We start from the raw sequence: 21,376 nt of genomic DNA, 5'->3' as shown, positions 1-21,376 counted from the left end.
CTTGATAAGTTCCTCCTTAAACTTAATCTTGCCACAAAACATAACTATTCTCATTGCTATGCGTTCCACACTCACGATGGGCTGTTCCCTAAAACAGTGAACACTTTAATAACTATCATATAAGCATTTCTCTTTTAACGTTTAAGGACTGTTACCACTTTTTAGGGTTTCGAGGTAAAACACAGTTAGATCTTTATTTCAGGTAACCAAGTTTTCAATGTGTTTCAGAATGAAAGACATACATTAAGAAGTTAGTCGTTACTTAAAATCAAACCAATTGGTCTACTCACTGTACTTATTTGACCCACTGGACCACGAATCTCAGAATTGCGGTAAAACCCTTGTTTCCAGAGTGTTCGAGTTTGTGAATCAAGCGCTGGGCAGAAGCCCGCTCTGAAGAAAGGAATGAAGCATTAAATGATCCAGTGGATAACCGAATAATATGTCCTCCAATTTAATGATATTTTTTGACAACCAAAGCCTCAGGGTCGTGAGGACCGCATTACAGCCTCCAGGGACCGCATTCCCCGGGGCTGCTCCAGCATAGCCAGAGGTCCCGCGTTCTGGGGCCGCGCGCGGCGCGCACTCTTGACGTCATCACCCGCGCGCCCAAGGCTTCTCTGGGCTGTAGTGGTGCCAGCGCTTTCGCTTCCACTGCTACTGTGAGTGACGCTTTCCCGCTAGTCGCTCCCGGCGTTGACTTTCTAGCGGTAGGTCCGCCGCGGTTCCACGGGCTCTCTGTCTCTGTCACTGCTCGCTGGCAGCAGGCCTGGCCGCTCCCACGCGGAGCGAGCTTCTCCTCAGGGCCATGTCCAGGCCGAGCAGCGTCTCGCCGCGTCCGCCAGCTCCTAGCGGAGGCGGCACCGGAGGCGGTGGCGGCGGCCCGGCTTCGTGTGGTCCTGGAAGCGGTGGCCGGGCCAAGGGCCTCAAAGACATTCGTATCGACGAGGAGGTGAAGATCGCTGTCAACATTGCTCTGGAGCGCTTCCGATACGGTGACCAGAGAGGTGAGGATTCTGACGGGGGACCTTGCGGGCTGACACCCGCCCCCAGGCCCGCCCCTGATGGGCAGAGGAACCCAGAGCCGGGCCGCAGAGGCGAAACCAGCGCGGTCTAGTGACTGTTGGTCACCGAGTGGGATGCCCAGTGGGTCGGTGAGTTTAGGGAGGATAGAGAATCAGAAGAAAAGGCATCAGAAGGTGGAAAGGCTAGGTTACTCCCAGGTGGGAAAATGTCCTCAGGTACTTTTCTGCAACCCAAGGCTGCTAAGTCAACGTTATTTTTTTTTTTAAGGAGTTATTAAGCCCCCACTGTCTTCCTCATTATTGAGGTGTAGCCTTATTTTAAGCTGAAAAAGCTTCAGAGGAGGCTTTGAATTTATTGTATTTATAGACTTTATTGAAATTCTAGATGCATCAAATCAAACACAAACTTGTGTGTTTTGTACTTTATCAGGTCAGATACCTATTTAGTACAGGCCTCATAATATACAACTGAGTTTACTGTTGAATGCTCATTTTGATTTGCTGGGATAGCTAGTAGACCCTTGCTGCTGAGGCTTATTGTCTGAAAGGGTTTTGAACATATATTTTTAACAGCAGCAAAGCCTTGGCAAAATGTCACAACAAATCCAGTCTGAAATATTGAGGAAGAGCCCTCTACAGTGTTGAGAACAGAAACATGGGAGTTTCAGCTTGAGAATTCTTAATGCTTGAATGAACATACCTCATTATTGAAGGAAATAGAATTTTGTTAAGCAAGGCAAGAATAATTTAAATTGATAAAATATGTCCATAGTTATATCGATTTCAACACAGGTAGTAATCTTGATGAACTTTCAAGTCCTTTATCATATTTAGGTTGTATGTGTAACTTCATAATATCAGAATTCTGGGCTGAAGAGATGGCTCAGTAGTTCCTCTTGCAGAAGTCCCAGGTTTGATTCTCAGCACCCGATGATGGCTCAAAACCATCAAGTCAGCTTCAGGGGATCTGATGCTTCTTCTGACCTGTGGTCAGGGCACATATATGGTTCTCTCTCTCTCTCTCTCTCTCTCTCTCTCTCTCTCTCTCTCTCTCTCACACACACACACACACACACACTCTCACAATTAAGTAAATAAATATTAATAGTTAATATCAGAATCCTATTAGGTGTGAGTTACTGAGTAAATATACTTTCATATAAAATGTGTAATTTGATTTATACTTATATGTATTTTTCATTTTTATACCTGTAATTGTCTATAAGTGGAACCTTTTTTCCTATGTAGAAATGGAATTTCCTTCTTCTCTGACCAGTACGGAAAGAGCTTTTATTCACCGACTAAGTCAATCTCTTGGTTTAGTTTCTAAAAGTAAAGGGTAAGTGTACAATTTTTCTTACTTTGTTCAAAAATATTTACTACAGAAAAGTATGCATGTGTCTGACTACATTTAAATCATTGTTTCTGTTTTAACTTTACATTCTTATAAATAGTATGTATAGATAAACTCGTTTAGGTCTATACCAAGATCAGCTTTTCTTCTTCCAATCCACCTTACCTCCCAGGTGCAGAACATACATAAGTTAGCTCCTGGGATGCAGCTCATCTTGTAAAGCATCTGTTGTATAAGCCAAACAACCTGAGTTCCATCCACAGAACCTGCCCTGAGCAAAGAGAGACAAGTAAAGCTCACCATGGTTAAAACAGTGGTAACTACGTACTCCTATGGTGAAATGGGAGCAGGAGACTGCAGAATGGGCCAGAAGTTTACACAGAGGTAGAAATAAGAGAGACCGAGCCTTAAGTAGGGGAAAGGAGAGAATGGACTACTAATAGTTGTCCAATGACCTTCCTGTGGATCCCCGAATTTGTACATAATTCATAAGTATAAATATTTTTAAAAGGTGAATATAGTTTCATTATTCATGTTAGGTTCTTGGTCTGTAAATGACAGATACTTTTCAGTGGAAATTTAAACTTGAACCTGCTTATTTATAGACACAGATGTAGTCTGTTAGAGAAGTTTTAGTTTGATTTATCAGTTTGGTTTTAGGCTTCAGGAAAGACCACTATTTATTCAGTTTTGTAATCATAGCCTCTACCATAGTGTCTGGTGTATGTTCATGAATTATGAGTATTTTCAGAAAAAAAATTAGGCAAAGGTAAAACATAACAAAGCTTCACAAGATATCTTTGGAGAAATTAAAGCATCTTGGTATCACGGACATGTTAAGAGATATTAACCAGGATACAGTGTTATAGAATTAAAATGATATACTATTGATTACATAGTTAATTAAAAAGACCACCAACCTCAAACTTCTTTTGTCATGCTTATTTCATTCCAACATTATTTCTATCCTGTGTGGTTAAAATTTTATGAAGTGAACAGCACAGGGAAATGAATAGTTGCCCCTTTATGCACCGAAATTTCAGACAATGAGGAACAACACAGGGGAAAAGAACCTACTACAGAGAATATGTTTAGAATCTAGTGATTCCAGTTTGCTGTGGAAATGACAATTTTTAGATCAGGTTTTTTTCTCTTGATTCAAAGTTTCGGGTAGCCCAGGCTAGCCTTGAAGTCTATGATTCTCAGGCTTTCACCTCTGGAGTGCTGCAAATACAGTTAGATGTCACCACACGCTAATTTAGACCAATTTATCTTATCAGGGCAGGTGACAGCATTGAGAGCGTACAGTTCATTCTGGTATTCACTAAGGAACATGCAGAAATTTAAATGTTAGTAAAGTAAGAGCTGCACTTAGAAGACCTACAGCAAAAACTACAGTTTAGCCCTCAGTTTAATGTTCTTTATATCTTCTTTATTTTACACTTATGGATTTATACATGTGAGGACCCAAACATGTGCACACATGCTGTGGCACATGTATGATTGTCCACTGGCAACTTGCAGAAGTTGGTTCTCTCCATCTGTCATGTGGATTCCCAGGATTGACCTCAGGTTGTCAGGGTTGTCAGCAAGTCTGACTCTAGTTTAATATTCTTATGGGGAAGATATTAGTGACAAAATTTAAATATAATGAAAATTGGGGAAATCAGAAAATATTATTTTCACCAATTTGTGGTTCCGTTGCTGATTTCATTATAATAGTTACATTATCAAATGAAAATGTTATATGAAATATTTTCATTAACTATGAAATTTTTTATTGTAATAGCTTTCACTTTTTTAAAGTCTGTTTTGTGACAGATGCTATAATTTACATCTAACTTCTTAATCAAATGAATACCTACTTGAAAGTAGGTATTATTAACTTGGGTTTAGAGCTATTCATAGTTTACTTATGTTCTTACCACTAACAAACAGTAAAGCTAGGATTCCCATCCAAGTCTGTGCTTTAATAAGTCCAACTTGACTAAATTCAAGCAAATATTATTAAACATTTCAGAGTACACTTGGGGCTTCTTGTGTCTATAACATTTTACCTGGGACTCTTGGTTTTATAAAGAAGACAGAAAAGATATGGTCAGTTCTTTATGAATTAGACAGACAGTCAGAAACTTGAGCTATGACAGAGTTGTATAGTCACAAGTTTTGGGGAAAAAATTCTTTTCATTTACAAAGAATGTGCTTCAAGAAATTAATGGCAAAGCTGTGTTACACAGTTGTGCTTCAGCTATTAAAAATGGCTCTTTTACCAGGCTCTCCTGGGAATGTGATAAACACGTTTCCAAAGCGTCCTGTGGGACATGTTATTATGAACAGTCAGCCATCACCTTTTCAATATGTTTAGGGACTTTTGTTTAGATTTTACCACCTTTATATGCTTCCCAGTATGTTTTAACTGGCGAGGTTGTACCTACCAAGAAGTCTGCTAAATATAAATTTTAATATTTATGGATAAATTAGGCTTTTTTCCCCATTTGTTATTGTTGCTTTAAGAAATAGGTTTGTAGTACTTTGATATTTTAATTGAAGATACTCCTTTTTTACTACTTTATTGTTTTTTATTGTTTTTTGGGGGGGACTTTTAATATCTCAGAATTTTTTTCATTGTTTCGTTTGAGATTATTTTCTAAGTAGGCATACATCATGTGTGAATAAGCCAACTATGTATAGTAAATAAATTATTTCTATTAATATTCAGAAAGGGAGCAAATAGATACCTAACTGTGAAGAAGAAAGATGGATCAGAAACAGCTCATGCAATGATGACCTGTAATTTGACTCATAATACAAAACATGCTGTTAGGAGCCTAATTCAGAGATTTCCTGTCACCAATAAAGAACGTACTGAACTTCTACCTAAAACAGAAAGAGGAAATGTGTTTGCAGTTGAAGCTGGTATGTATTTTCCAGGGAGCTGCCTTATTTACTCTCTTACTTAGAGATTATTTTTTTTCCCACCTTAGATTTAATTTTGAGAGCTAATATGGTACAAATTTCTTTTCAGTTTTAATAGTGTATTAGAGGTGACTAAGATTAATGGAGGTTTTGGAATAAAGTATTAAGGCATATTGTTCAATTGAGCCAAGTTTTTTAAAGATTGTGATAAGAGCTACTGTTCGCATGTGCTTGGCAGTATCCTCACTCCTAGCCTCACAGAAGCAACCTCTGGGTGGTAAGATGTGAGCGATGTAGAAGCTGGAGCTCAGAAGAGTGAAATGATCCATTCAAGCTTAGCTAGCCACTGAACACTGCTGAGATGTGACTCCAGAGTCTGTGACTTTCTGTGTCACTCAGTGCCTTGATGTGCTAATCTTCCGTGTGGTGCTTTAAACTGGGGCTTTGGCTTCTGAGAAGGGGTGGGGAAGAATCTTCTGTATGCTAGATTACTCAGACAGTTGATATATGAATTATAAAATGAAGTCATCATTTTATTCAAAAAATAGCTTCCAAGGTAAGAAAGTGATCTAACTGCCCAGTATAGACTTATGTGGTTATTGTTGTGTTCAGGAGCAGGTCCATAGCTCATAGAGCATACATGATCCTAGATATCAAATAACTTGTTTATTTATCTTTAAAGGTTTGGTTGTTTTGCTATGTGGGGTTCATGGGGTCTGCAAGCATTCTACCATTGAGCTATATCCTGGGCCGTAAAGAAAGTATCTTAAGTGTGAATACAGAAATAGTTTGAGCTATTTGGACAATACTTTCTTTGTCATATGTGAATACCTGCTTTGTCATATGTGAATATTTATTGGCTGAAATGCTGAGTTGGAAAATTCATTAATCATTAGAACTTTGTATTTACAAATATTATTCTATTAGTCATTTAATTGTACATGTGTCATTTTAACCATGTATTTTTCTATTTTGTAATAGGTTTTACAATGCACATTATTTCCTGCTTAAAAAATGTTTGACATTACTGATAGAAGCTTTATGATAAACGTGAAAATAATTTATGTTTTGTTTAGTGATTACGGAGTAATTAATTTTTAATTGGTTTTTATACATTATGCATTGGAAACACTAGAGAAAGACTCACTGTAATTGCTGAAACTGGTAGTCTGTAAATTCACACATGCAGGAGGGTGGTAGCTGAGGTGCTAGGTAGTAAAGACAGGAGAGAAGAACATTCAGAGGAGCACAGGAAATTATGTAGCTCCATTTTTAATGTGTCATGTCAGTGTTGATCATAAACTTTCTGTCTGTTTATTCACTTTTGAAGAAAACCGAGAAATGAGCAAGACAAGCGGGCGACTCAACAATGGCATACCTCAAGTTCCTGTGAAAAGGGGAGAGTCTGAATTTGACTCATTCAGGCAGTCTTTACCAGTTTTTGAGAAACAAGAAGAAATTGTTAAAATAATTAAGGAAAATAAAGTAGTTTTGATTGTAGGAGAAACTGGGTCTGGAAAGACCACACAGGTTTGTTTTTTCTTTATTGTTTACAGGAGGAAATCAAAGTTATTCCATTTCATAGTTTTATGTCAAATTTATACTATGTGTACAAACAAACCTCTGGTTATTCTACTTAGTTATTCCATACACAGATTGTTCCTGAGTGCATATAAAGAATCTATAGGAAGGAAGTCTTTATTACTTTTTTTTATTTATTTGTTTTTGAGACAGGGTCTCTCTGTATAGTTCTGCCTGTCCTGACACTTACTATGTAGAACAGGCCGGGTTGGAACTCACAGAGATCTTCAGTTGCTGCCTCTGAATACTGGGACTAAAGGCGTGTACCTCCACACTCTGCCTTATATTTATTTTTAAACTAGTTCATTTGCTTTTTAAGAAACAGAAGTTATGTGATTTTTTTATTTTGGGAGACTGAGCCTGGAAATCAAATTCCTATTATTTTATCTATTAGACATGAACTCTTCATCTAGCATTGTAACCCTGTAAACCATTGTAAGCCTGTTTTTCATTTATAAAATGGAACTGATACTTAGTTCATTTTAGAGTGAGATTTAGAGATAATCTTTATAGAATGCCTTATATAAAATACTAACTAGCTCTTACTGGTAGGATTTACTTTAATGCTAAGATGCCACTAAAATTTTCGTGATGTTTCTGTTCTATGTACCACAAACCTAGACAGAATTTAAAGAAGACTTTAGCCAGTTTCAGGAAGTAAAATATTTTTTCAGTATTGTCCTTATTCACGTTTATAAGTGACATGGAGAGAAACTGAAAGAATTTATTCATTTTTTTTTAGAATTTTATACATGCTTATAATGCATTTTAATTAAATCTATCTTTCCTTCCCCTCTAATTTCTCTCCCATCCCTTGCCAGGATTTCTTCCCAACTTGATGTACTTTTAAAAAACCTACTCAGTTCACTTAGTATGCCTCTCAGGGACTGCTTCCCTGTAGAAAACTGACTTTTCTTTTACCACCAGCCATCAGTAGAACTTAATGAGCCTTTCTCATATCCATGCTGAGATTTTGACTGGCTTGATCTTGTGCAGATCTTATGCAAGTAGTCACAGCTACTATGTACAGTACTGGGTACAGTAGCACAGACATGTTTAGAAAATAGTGTTTGGCTGCAGAAATCTATGCCTGTGGCTGTTAGAGTCTTTCTGTTCTGGTTACAGTGATTCTTGAGCTTTGGGGTAGGGTGTGATATTGCTGCCCTATATAGAGCTGAGCACTCTATACTCTTTTATTCTCTGCACATTGGCCAGTTGTAGGTCTCTCTGGTAATCACTCTCTACTGGGTAAAGAAGCTTCTCTGACAGGGTTTAGAGATATACTGATCTACATGTATAAAAATAAGAACAGGGGAACTTTTTACTATATCCATTTAACAGAATAATACTTTTTAAAATCATTGTCCAGGGCCTATGATCTAGCCAGCGTTAGGATTTTGGCCCATTTAGCAATAGCAGGCATGAGTTCTGTCTTACAGAGCAGTAATTAGTGGTGTACTTCCATAAAATTGACACCACTGTTGTTGCAGTGGTTATATCTTGCTAGGCCATTAGTTATTATAGCTCATAGGACTCAAGTCTGGGTAAGACTATTGATTATTTTTCTCCCCTAGTAACATGCATAGTATCTTAGCACTGGTCAGTAGGAGAATGCTTTCAGGTCAGCACCAGCTTGATTTTTCCATGCCCTGTGCCTCAAATATGTGGTATCTTCAGTAATAGGGTCTCACCAAGTTCTGGAGGGTAACCAACAATGGTGGCAATAATCTGTAATGTAATGGAACCCCACTGACCAACGACTCAAAAGATATAACCCCACTGTTCTTTTTGAGAACACATGGTGTCTGGGAGAAGCATTGTCCCTCATAATAGGCAACTCCATTTAAACTCCTTTTATATAATGGGTAAGTATTTTAGGAAGCTTGTACAGTAGTAGGTTTTCAAGTAGCATTTTTAGAGGTCTTTAGTGTTATTTCTTCTCATACTCTCTCCTCTACCTTGCTCCCTGCTTCCCCACATCCATTGAGCCCTTCTTATTCCATTATTCCCCTTTCCAATGTGTTGTACGTCCTTCCCCTTGAACCCTCCTACCCTCATTGCCCTTAGTTTACTCCCTTCTGTTGGTATTACAATTCACACTGTAGTTATCATACATGTGTGAGAGAGAATTTACAGCACTTGTCTTTCTGGCTCTGAGTTATCTCAGTATGATTTTGTACCGCATGCATGCAGTGCCCACAGAGAACAGATGAAGGTCTCAGATCCTCAGGGTCTGGAGTTACAGATGATTGTGAACTTCAATGTATGCTGGGAATTGAATGAACCCAGGTCCTCAGGAAGGATAGTGAGTGCTCTTAACTACTGAGCCATCTTTCTAGTCCCAATAGGACTTCTTACTTTAAATATTTTTGACCCTCCTGAATTTTATTATAGAAAAGTATCTGAAATTCTAGGATTATCAGGTATTTTTATTTTCTTGATGATTTTGACTATTAAAATCCCTGTGGGACTTTGTCATTTCATTGCTTTCATCGGATATTTTGGGGGAAGTTAACCTACAATAATGACCATTAATATCCAAAATTACATTTCTCAGTATACTCTGATCCTTTTTGGTTTTCAATAGTATTTGAAGGTCTTCTTTACCTTAAATATTTCTTGGTACATTTCATTTAAAACATTTATGTTTAGTTTTCAATGTGAACAAAAATCTTTTACAACTACACTTTCTCATTGATTCTTAGCAGTTGTATGAGACTTATTGACTTGAAGATTAATGTCTTGACATAGGATGGAAATTTGAAATTTGATTTTTATTTGATTTGGTTTGATATTTCTGGGTATATAAAATGAGTATCATTTTATGGTGTTTTAAAATTTTTGGTTTAGATTCCTCAGTTCCTGTTAGATGATTGCTTTAAAAATGGCATCCCCTGCCGAATATTTTGTACTCAACCGAGACGATTAGCAGCTATTGCTGTGGCTGAAAGAGTTGCTGCAGAGAGAAGGGAAAGGATTGGTCAAACAATTGGTTATCAGATCCGATTAGAAAGCAGGTAAAGACAGTCTTCTTATCTTTTATCATGTGTTAAGCTAGCTATGTGTATATATTTAACTAAAAATAGAGGATTAAATAATCATGTGAAATGGGAGGGGGAAAGTCCTACCCTTGGACAGAGAACACGGAATGAATGACTCTGGAGAGAGGCAGTGGCCAGGTCTGCAGAGGAGATAAGGAGTCTGAGAGGGAGAGGTGAGTCAGGCATGGAGTTCAGCTGGCCATTGCTGGGGATGGTTCCCAGCATAAGTCATTTCCCTCTCTCTTTCCTTCCTCCAGCCATCCCCTCCCATGTTCCATACTTTCTCAAATGATACCCTTTTTATTATTGTTACATATATGTGCACAAATAGCTCAAGATGACCTGCTAAGTCCAGTTTTGTTGTTCATGGGTTCAGAGCTGACCACTTAATTCTCCCTCTTTCTCTAGTGCATAAGGAAGACCTTTCTAGTAGCGTCAGATAAGGATATCTTCCTAAAAGCGGGAGGGGTTGTATGCTTAGGACTTTCTCGGGGAAGCTTAGAGTCAATACTCCTGGGAGAAGGCATGAATGAATCATAAGCAATTTCCCATCAACCCAATTTCCCCAAATAGTGTAAATACTAAAAGCCCTGTAAGTATGCAACACATGGAAGATGGCATGATGGTGATGGCATGTTGATGGATCTTTGTCAGGTGCCCATGCTGGCTTTATGGCTTTCACTGTTCCCATTAGATATGGCTGTGCCAGATTTAGTTATGTTTTATTTAATACATAAAAAAACTAAAGGTCACAGAAGACAAAAAGTTAACTGATAGTTTTGTTACCAGTAAATCTGTATTCAGATATTGATACCATACCTAAACTTAATGAGGTTTTGAACAGCTGAGCTGTAGGTATAAATCCTGTTTCAGTGTTACGATCAAGTATATGCTGTTTCACCTTGCTGAGACTTAGTTGGCTTTTTATTGAGGGTACTGTACCATCTAAAGTCTAGAATATTGATCTACTGAGTTGAGATAGGAACTCAGTAAATGTTAGTGATTCAGTTTTAGTGATAGTGTATAACTGAGTATGCCTTATTCACAGTGCTTGGGAACAAGTGCATCAGATTTTAGAATAGTTTGGATTTGGATATTATTGTAAAGTAAACTTTACTTCTTTAGCTTATGGAGTGTCTGAAATCTGAAGTGAGACATCTGAGAGTTTGGATTTCTAGGCTGAGGATGTTTAAGTTGTAGATTTCTGACAATGTTAGCATTTCTTGGTTTGTAGCAATAAAGTTTTTTCACTTTTACTCTAATTTTTTTAACTGAATTAAAATTTTTAAAGTTTTTAAACTTCTTATATTCTTTAACAAAATATGTAATTAAAAGCTGTTATTGATGAAATTTGTGATTGTCAGACATTACATACATATAACTTTTCTAACAAGCCACATATACCAGTGTATTCATAATACTCAAAATAATAGTATATATATTATATTCATAATATTTGTTAAACTGTATATACAGCAAACGTTTAAAGTAGTTGTATTTTAATGATGTAAAAGATTTATAATTGTGCACTTCATTTTGATTTTTAAAAAGGGTTTCACCAAAGACACTTCTGACATTTTGCACTAATGGGGTATTGCTTCGTACATTGATGGCAGGTGATAGCACATTGTCAACTGTGACTCATGTTATTGTGGTAAGAATATTGCTGAATTTGCCATGTGTTGCTGAGACAGCTTAATATTTAATTACATAATGATATCTTTAGAGTAAAAGGAAAATGAATTATTGTTTTTAGTACATTGTGTTCAAGGTAATTTGGTATAATTACTAGAAATATATCTTATATAAAGGTGCTATTACCTTTCGGTTTTATTGCAGAAATAACCAAATAGGACGGTTTTTGAAAATATAGTGCTTATCTATGACAATGATGTACATAATTAGAATTTTCTAGAAAGTTTTAGCCTCTATAATTAGCTTTCTAATTAATCCTTTAATGTTACAGATTTACAAATTGCAACTATATACTTTATAGTCATTTAATTTTGTGGTTAAGTTGCAAAATTAGCTACTTATTAAGTAAAAACTACTCTATTACTAAAATATTCTAAGCTTATTTTTCAAGTTTGATTCAGTAAAAAGTAGATTGAGTTGTAGTAGTCTTTAATAAGCCATGCTTTGGAAACCTTGCCTAACCAGAGGTCTCACTTGACCCTAGTACTAAAAGTTACATATACACGGATTTTTCTTTATTTAATTTTTGCCTTGGTTTGAGACAGGCTTTTGCTATATTGTTTAGGCTTCTTTTACCATCTTCTAGCTTCAGCCTCCTCAGCAGCTGAGATTACAAGGATGAGCTACCATGCCTAGCCAGACATATATTTAAATTGATTTTATGTTAAGACTGCATTTAATAGACTGAGATAACTTAGAGTTTTTAATAGTTTTTGTAGTTTTACAGTCTATGAAAAAGAGTAGTACTTTGTCATTTACAGTAAGTTGTTAATGTATGATGATTTCTGTATTATGCATAATGCAAACTGATCTGTGGTATTGATTGACCTTTCCTTATTTAATTTTTTTTTTTTTTTTTCCCGGAGCTGGGGACCGAACCCGGGGCCTTGAAGCTTGCTAGGCAAGCGCTCTACCACTGAGCTAAATCCCCAACCCCTCCTTATTTAATTTAAACAATATAAATCCAGCAATGTTTTCTGATGAAGATGAATTGTCCACAGTGTTTTTTACCTGACCCATGGTTTTGTTTCTCTTTCTGTTTGTTGCAGGATGAAGTGCATGAAAGGGATCGATTCAGTGATTTTTTACTTACAAAGTTAAGAGATTTGTTGCAAAAGCACCCAACTTTGAAATTAATTCTTTCTAGTGCTGCTTTGGATGTGAATCTCTTCATAAGATATTTTGGAAGTTGTCCAGTGATATATAGTATGACTGTTATTTTCTATAATTTCTTTGAAATAAAACTTTGTAGTGTGATTATGTTTTTTAATTCTTAATTTTTAACAGAAACTTGGAATACTCTGAAGTAGAGGATATTCATTTATGTTTCTCATGAGACAGCTTTACAGTAGTCTGCCTCTACTTTGACCTCTCTTTTGCATTTGTAGCTCTCTGATGCCGTATAGCAAATTCAATGATCTAACATTAAAAAGAAATGAGCTTCTTTTTGTCCTGTGTTTCTCTTTAAACACCGCGCTGCACTTTATTTCTTGCTCCCTTGAAACAGTCTTCTATACCGTCTTGTTCATCCAGTTGCAAACCCCAGACTCAGGGCTGTCAAACTCCACTTATTCTCAGTGAGGTCTATTCTAAACCACCAACATTAGGCTTCCTTTCCCTGTACACTTTACTGCTTGAGCTATACCTCTTATTTCCTTCACATTTTGTCTTGTCAGCATCTGGCCCAGCTACCTCTTTATGTTGTCTCTTATCCTGAGAAGTGCAGTTTGAATTCAAGCTTACTTACTGAATTCTCACTTGAATAATTTTGATTTCAGGCCCCCCAAGTTTTGTCACTTTTAATAGATTTTCTATTTTCTCTTTTTTCTTTAGCTATGACATTTATTTACGGAAGTGCAGAAACAGTTAAAATATCACCTTCTCAGATGCATGACTTAGCAAAGGAAAGGGAGCACAATGGAATTGCCCTGTAAGATGATTTCCTTTCTTCTCCTTACAGGGCTGCTTCAGGCCCCTGGGGTCGAGTAGGAGCACAGAATCTTCCAGTTAGATTTTCTATTAGTATTACCCACCACCTCTAAGTGGGGTGGGAGGAGGCCCTTTCCACTCCTCACCTGTCCTGCTAGAGAAGTCATATGTCCCAGTAATAAAACTGGAATTGAGTTCTTTGGATAGAGAAACTGTAGCCCCTTTTCTCCTGGGCTGGCCAGTTTATCTTCTGCATGTGGCTCTGCTTCCCTTCCATCTGCTAGAGACCTGTGCATCCTTTCTCCTTGTTTTTGGTTTTGTTTCACTACATTTCAACCATACTAGGACTTCCCTTGTATGTTTTCAAAGCCCATACTTAATTTTCTTATCTTGGTCTTCTTCAGGTCACAGGAAGGTATCTTCTAGTCTACCATTGTATCCAGAGGTCTCCTCATCATTATTTTATGAATAGATTCACTGTACAAATTATCTGAAGGACTAAAGGATGACTGATTTACATTTTTGAATTGTTAAGACCTGTTCACTTAACATTTTTATTGAAAAATACATTTTATTCATTTTTGTATCTATGTGTGTGTGTGCACATGTGTGTGTGTGCACGTGTGTGCACACGTGCATACATGCATGCACACACAGATGCTGTAGTACTTGAGAGCAGTTCATAGGGCACCTTATGGGAATTGATTCTCTCCTATCTAATGCGGAACCCCATTTAGGAATTTTTAGCAATATTATTTTGGCAGTAATTTAATTACTAAGCCCAATATTTAGATTTTAGGCAAAAGTTTTATATATATATTCTATGACATCTCATGGTTTTTTTGTGTGTGTGAATTCTCAGATCTCTGATTGGGATCATTGCTTCTTGAGTCTTCTACATTATTGTGTTTTCTCCCTGGGCTTCTTTTCATTTGCATGTACTGAGATATATATACATTTTTATATATATATATAAATATATTTTATATATATATAAATATATATATATTCATGCCTTTATTCCCTTAATCTCTTTCCTGTCTGTTTCTATTCATTCTTATTTTCTTCTTTCTGTTTTGTTTTTTTTTACAACTCTACTAGCTATGACAGATGCACATTTAATTGCCCCCTCCCCCACCCTAATGCTTGTGGCTTCTATTTTCTGTTGTGTACTGATGATGATTCTCCAGAGTTTTGGATGTAGAATTTATAGACATCACTTCTAATATGTCCAAAGCTGGATATTTAGTGTATAAATTTTGGTTTCTTTTTGTCTTGCATATTTTGGGTGATACCTAAAGTTACTTAAATCTCAAAGTTGTACATTTGTGTGATAGTAGCATTTCCTTGGATGATTGAGCACATACAGTTGATACCTGTACTAACTGAAAGTCTGATTTGACTTCTCACCTTTGATAGTGTGAAAGGAAATGTCAGCTTTCACTGGTCAGCTTATTTCTCTTTAGCTTTCCTTGATTTTCAAAGAAATATTCTTGTTGGGCAAGCCAACTTAAAAAGAAATTATTTTCATAACAGATGTAATTATGATTTCTCTTCATTTTCCTGTTTCAATAATCTATCTAGGTTTTTAGATATCTTAAATCTTCATTATCATTATTATTTAACCTGACTTCATGTATTACCTGACCTACTATACATGTTGTTGCCTGGTATGGTTTTATTCTGGTTTTTAAAAATTAATTTTTCAAATTATTGCCATTATGATTCTTTGTGAAGTAAAATTTTGTTGATGTTGAACACCAAGTCTTCAATGACCTTTATTTCAGGACACAGCTCCTTAATATGACTTCATTCATTTCTCTGTCTTCAACTTCTCTCTTATTTTTCTGCTTGCCTTTTAGTTTCTTGAAAACAGCCTCATTTTGGTTCCACTCTAGTGACTTTATGTATGTTTTATTTTCTTCATATACTACTTACTTTCTGTGAAGCCAGTTGTTTTGCCTCCTCCTTCATGAATCAGTAAAAATATTTTCTTGTTGTGGTCACTCTTTGGTAAACTGTCACAATATCCTGTACTTCTTTCTTATAGGACTTTTTCATTAGATTTTGCACAGCATTCTTTTTCCATTCTCTTTTCATGTTGCTGGTCCTCCCTGCCTCACAGAAGTAGGAAGTACTGCTATTTGTACTTAGCACAGTATTCCTGGTTTTTTTTTTTTTTTTTTTTTTTTTCCATGTGGGGAGGTTTAATAAGAAAGGAAGAGTAGAGGAGTGGAAAGGCAGCTGGCCATGGGCACATGGGGGGGGGGGGGGGGGGGGAAGGGGGCAAGAGCAGTGAAGAACAAAGAGCAAGAGGTGGTAAGAGGGGAGTAAGAGAGCGTATTCCTGGCCCTTCATGTGATGGCAGGCTCATGGCAAATAGGTAGTAAGCAGTAGGGGAAAGCATGTGAGCACTTGTCTAGACTAGGAAGCCAGTTGTCCATTCTAGATAGCTGTCTATAGAGAGAAAAGTTACAGTTAACAGGAAGCATCAGGCGAGCCACTGGAGATTTGGAACAACTTTTGCATAGTACAAGATGCTTCATTAAATGTAGGAATTCTGTTTTGTGAATTATCTATAGGATGCAAATTAGATATTTAAACATTCTTATTCTTTAGTACAGGGAAGACCATTTGAAGTAAAAGAAATGTTTCTGGAAGATATTTTAAGAACTACCGGATATACAAACAAAGAAATGTTAAAGTACAAAAAGGAAAAGCAACGAGGTAGGGTTTTTTTTTAAGAATTTGCTATTGATAATTATTAAATTATTTCTGTGTAAGATTATAAGTTCACCTTTACTATCTTAAGCTTACAAAAGAACTAGTACACTTGAACATATATTCTCTTGCATATAATTAGGTAAAATTATGTGATAATTTTTGTCCCAAATACACTTTTTAAAGAAAGATTTGTTTATTGTTATTAAATGTGTGAGTGTTTTGCTCACATGTATGCCTGTGCACCATAAGCATGTTGTGCCAAGAAAGATCACAGAATTGGGATACTGGGATGCATGCTGGGATTGAGGAGGTTAAGTGAGTCTGAATCTTGAATCATAGTGATTTAAGAAAGCAGTGAGATTTATGCTGTCTCTGCACAGCTTACCTCAGTGGGTAGAATTAAGAAATGGATGGGAAGGGTCAAAGGATTGTCTAAGTGATGACGGCAGGCTTGGTTTTCTTTCCAAGTTTTACAATTTATTTTCCGAAACATAATCTCACTTTATAGCTCACATAGGCCTGAAACTTGGTTAATCTTTTCCCTCTGCCTACTAAATGCTAGAATTGCAGCATGTTTTCTATTCCCTGAAAGATTTACAAATCAGTATTATTATAGGGTTGTGTTTTTATTTCCATTTTATCAATACTTGCCTTAAGAAGTTCTTACAGTGGCACTCTGTTTCAGTGTATGAATTATCTGAAGTTTATATTCCTCTTATAGTATACTTTTTATACTCTTATTTCTTTTTTTACTATGTATGATTATAGGCACAAAACTCTTGATCTTTCACTTGAATATGTAATTAACAATTCCCTGTATCACTGCAAAAGTTCATTGTGTCTGATATGTAAATTATGAAACTTGTAGATGTTAAAATGTTTGGAACTTCTGATTTTTATATGTCAAACAGTTGACATGATGATATAAGTTTAATAAATAATTTAATACAAAGTGCTGTATTAGTCAATAATTTATATAGTAGATACAGTACAGGTAAAGATGTTGTTTCTGAATTTCTGGGTTAGAAGCCAAATTTTTACTGATAGAAGAATGAATGTTTTTATGTAGCTTTATTATATTACAACAACTTTATCAAAGACTCACTGTAATTTTTAAAAGCGACTCCAAAGTAAAGCCCACTTTTAAGTGATACAACATTCATTTAGGTTTATTTGTTTAGGCAAAAGGAATACATTATCAAAAGGAAAGGGCCAAATACTTATTTATTTTTTCTTTTCTAATTTAGAGGAAAAGCAACAGACCACCCTCACAGAATGGTACTCAGCTCAAGAGAATACTTTCAAGCCTGAATCTCAGAGACAGAGAGCTGTTGCTAGTGTGTCTGAGGAGTATGACTTATTGGATGATGGAGGTGATGCTGTCTTCAGTCAGCTGGTAAGATGTTACTGGTTCATAATGATATTTTGAGTAAAAATTTTGTAGGTTAAACAACTTTAATGAAGTAATAGTACTTTTTATTTTGTTACTAGAGGATAAATTTCTTTGTTTTAGACTATAACATATTTTCAGAATAACCTAATTCTTCATTTTTTAGAGGGTTGGAGAGTAAATCTAGGGCTGTGTAAGCACTACTAAGCTATACTTATGATCCCTAACTTAGTCTTTAGAAACGTATTTTAGCTATTTTAAAAAAAGATTTATTTCTTTTTACTTCATATGTAAGAATGTTTTGCCTGCATGCATTTGTGTGCACATTGGTGTAGATACCTTCAGAGGCAGGGAATGGGATCCTCTGGAACTGGAGTTATGGGTGACTATGCTCCACCATGTAAGTGCTGCTGGGAACCAGACTTGGGTCCTCTGTAAAAGCTGCAAGTGCTCCTAACTGCTGAACTGTCTCTTCAGCCCCAAATTTAGTGCTTTTTTTTTTTTTTTTAATGAGAAGATAGACAGTGCTTAACATTCTATACTAGTATTTTAATTCTGATATATCCAGAAGAATTATACTTGAGTTTTAAAAGAGGCTTCTGAAGGATGTTTTAAAATTGTTTACTGTAGGGAAGATCCATTTGAGTTAGCAATCATCATCTTGACATTTTGACTATGAGCCTAGTCTTTAATGGCTGAGCAGTCTCTCCAGGCCACGAATTTGACTGTGTAAACTTGTGTTTTTAAGAACCACATTGGACACTATACATAGGAGAAATCTCTAAAGCTTGGTGGAATCTGTTTCCCTGCCAGCAGTGCTGCTTTGAGGGGTAGGGGTAGGGGTAGTGGTAAGGAAAGAAATTCTTTTGGACTTTTGAGACAGCCCAAGTTGTCTGGAACGTGCGATGTAGCATGGGTTAGCCAATACAAGGAAACTTTTATTCTTCTGCCTCAACTTCTTGAGTTGCTGGGATTATAAATGTGCCTGATACAAAGCAAAACCGGTTTAGTGTTAAGAAGTTCTAGGGTAATGTTTTCTCTGAAGTAGCTGGAAAAGAAACCTGTGCTACTTACCACTAAACAATTAATTAGTTCATGTGGCTGGATCATGGTTCTTTGTTGACAAGCTCATTTTCAGATAAAAGATGATTGTAATTCAGTATTATGAAAGATAATGTTTGAAAGATGAAATTAGTGACTTTTTATATAATAGCATATGTATGTTATATGTTATCTAGTTCCTCTGATGATTGTAGGCATTTTATTTTCCTTGCAGCAAATATATTTTTTTAATTTTTTATTGATTCTTTGTTTTACATCATGCTGTACCCCAGTCCCAGGGGTTCCCTCATATCTGTCTTTCACCCTTGCAATCTCTCCTGCAAAAAACAAAACAAACCAATACATACATGCATACACACACACACACACACACACACACACACACACACACACGCCAACAACAAGAAAAAATAAAGCACAGGAAACATCTCATTGTGGAAGCTATCTCACATAATGTCCCACAGTTTATCCCGCTGTCTGCACATCTTGGTTGGTCTGGTTTGAGATCTCTGGATTCTGTGACACTATCAATGTTGCATCTCCTCGGGACTCTTCCCAGTTTTTCTGTTGTTGCCCTGTGTCATGGCGATCCTGCAGTCTCACTGTTCTTAGAGGACACAGATTTTGGGTGGACCTGGCTTGGGTGGTAGCTGAGCCTGGCAGCAGTCGGCTCCCCTTATCCACATCACCAGAGCAAGCTCTCCAGCACTGTTTATGGAAAGGGCACCTCAGCAGCAAACAGATATTAAGCAATTAAATAATTTGTAATCTTTGCTTTTTTGTTTTTAAAAGACAGAAAAAGATGTGAATTGCCTTGAACCATGGTTAATCAAGGAAATGGATGCCTGCCTTTCTGACATATGGCTACATAAAGATGTCGATGCTTTTGCTCAGGTCTTTCATCTTATTTTAACTGAAAATGTTAGTGGTAAGTTTATTTTCCCTTGCCATTATTTGTGGTACAAATACAATCTTTAAAAAGTATGCATGGTGCATTTTATTTACTGTCATTGATTTTATTTTGGAAGGCTTTATATTGTTTAAAATTTTGTTAGTACCTTCAGAGAGATTTCCTAAACTCCCCCAGATACAACAGTTATTTACCAAAATGCTTTTATAAATTTGTGTTGTATGTATCTATATTAATCTGGTCATTGACCCTATGCTGCAGAAAAAAGTATCTCAACGAGGTTTGTGATTGAAAAAGAAATGGATGAAAAATGGGTAATAACTTTGGGATTCCTGGAGTCATTTATAAATGATGAATTTTTTTTCATTTAAGTGTATGGACTCAGGTTCTGATCTACATCCACTAACAAATTATGTCATGGGATATGTCTTCATTAATGAGTTGTCCTTGTTTTACTAGTTGATTTTAATGGATATTGGCAACCAGATATGAACAGATATAATTCTGTAGGTTTCTAGGTAGTGTTAAAATTATTAACGATTCTGTTTTTTTAAACACTTTCTTTAGCTTCTGATGTTTCCACTTGGCTTTTAAAAAAATTTTTTTTTCTGGTTTTGTGTTTTTTATTGGGGTTTATCATGGGTGGGAACTGCCACCATAACGTATGCCCCTCCCAACAAGCAAGTACGTTCTAATCTTCCTGCGCCTTCTGGGACTTTTTCTTTTTCTTTGTGCTGCACTTTGTACAGCTAGCAGCAGCCTCAGGCTCCTCAGAAAATTTCCTTTTTTTTCTTAGGAGAAAAAAAAAATTTTAATCTATTAATTTTAGGTTTTTCTCGCAGAAATTACCCCCAATCCCCATCTTCAAGTACACGGACCTTCATTTTATTATTTCTGTTTACATTTATTTTTTAGATGTTAATCATTAATGGCTGTCTATCAATGGCTATGATGGTTAGCTTTGTTAGTTTGACCTAATCTTAAATCACCTTGGAAAGAGATTCTCTTATATTTTGGTTGTGAGCCTAGCCTTTAACGGCTGAGCCATCTCTCCAGCCCGGAAAGAGATTCTCAATGAGTGATTATCTGCATTGGGTTGGTCTGTGGGAGGATTGCCGGAATTGGTGTAACAAGATCCAGGCCCACTGTGGGCAGCACCATTGGCCTAGTAGTTTTCAATTGCGTCTGATAATACTGTGAAGAAAAAAAAACCCTCAAAGTCCTTTACATAATTGGGACTATTGGGGCTTTAAATTTGAAATGTCTACTGTAGGTACATGCGTTTGAATATTTGGTCCTTGCCTGTGGCACTGCTGGGGAAGTTGTGGAATCTTTTGGAAATAGAACCTTGTTAGAGGAAGTTAACACTGGGTGAGCCTTCAGTCTTTTATGGCCCATCCCTGCTTCCTGTCATGCTGTGTTCTTACTGCCAAATGTGTGTATTTGGGTGCACACATGCTATGGCCAATTTTTGAAGGTGAAAAACAAGTAGGATTTGTTTCTGACTTTCCTCTCTGTGGGTTCTGGGATATGCCTAGTTTTCAGGTCAGGCCTGGTGGGCAATCGCCTTTCCTTGCTAAGCCATTTCACTGACCCTGCCTTCGTGTATTTGCTGATACATCCCTACCTTTCACCCTTTAATTTTATTTATTTAACTTTACCTGGAATCCTGACTACAGAATCTGAGAGACTTAATGACCTTTTTCATCTAGGCCTTTGGTTAGTTATTGCCTCTCTTAGAGGCTTCTT

General features: G+C 36.5%; 1 protein-coding gene across 1 annotated transcript in view; it reads left to right on the top strand.

Moving 5' to 3' along the window:
* Positions 1 to 177: 177 nt before the first annotated feature.
* Ythdc2 (YTH domain containing 2) overlaps positions 178 to 21,376 on the top strand; it is a 66,231-nt gene continuing 45,032 nt past the window's right edge. Inside the window, exons 1-10 of the mRNA XM_032895013.1 lie at positions 178 to 1,007; positions 2,274 to 2,364; positions 5,099 to 5,295; positions 6,626 to 6,825; positions 9,727 to 9,893; positions 11,469 to 11,571; positions 12,662 to 12,818; positions 16,161 to 16,268; positions 17,513 to 17,661; positions 19,510 to 19,645. Coding sequence (XP_032750904.1) covers positions 809 to 1,007; positions 2,274 to 2,364; positions 5,099 to 5,295; positions 6,626 to 6,825; positions 9,727 to 9,893; positions 11,469 to 11,571; positions 12,662 to 12,818; positions 16,161 to 16,268; positions 17,513 to 17,661; positions 19,510 to 19,645 — 1,507 coding nt within the window. The 5' untranslated portion in view covers positions 178 to 808. The remainder of the gene's footprint in view (positions 1,008 to 2,273; positions 2,365 to 5,098; positions 5,296 to 6,625; positions 6,826 to 9,726; positions 9,894 to 11,468; positions 11,572 to 12,661; positions 12,819 to 16,160; positions 16,269 to 17,512; positions 17,662 to 19,509; positions 19,646 to 21,376) is intronic.

Source organism: Rattus rattus, chromosome 2 (assembly GCF_011064425.1).
Source record: "Rattus rattus isolate New Zealand chromosome 2, Rrattus_CSIRO_v1, whole genome shotgun sequence".
Classification (NCBI taxonomy): domain Eukaryota; kingdom Metazoa; phylum Chordata; class Mammalia; order Rodentia; family Muridae; genus Rattus; species Rattus rattus.
Note: the sequence above shows the minus strand (reverse complement) of the source record. Positions and strands in the feature narration are given on the sequence as shown.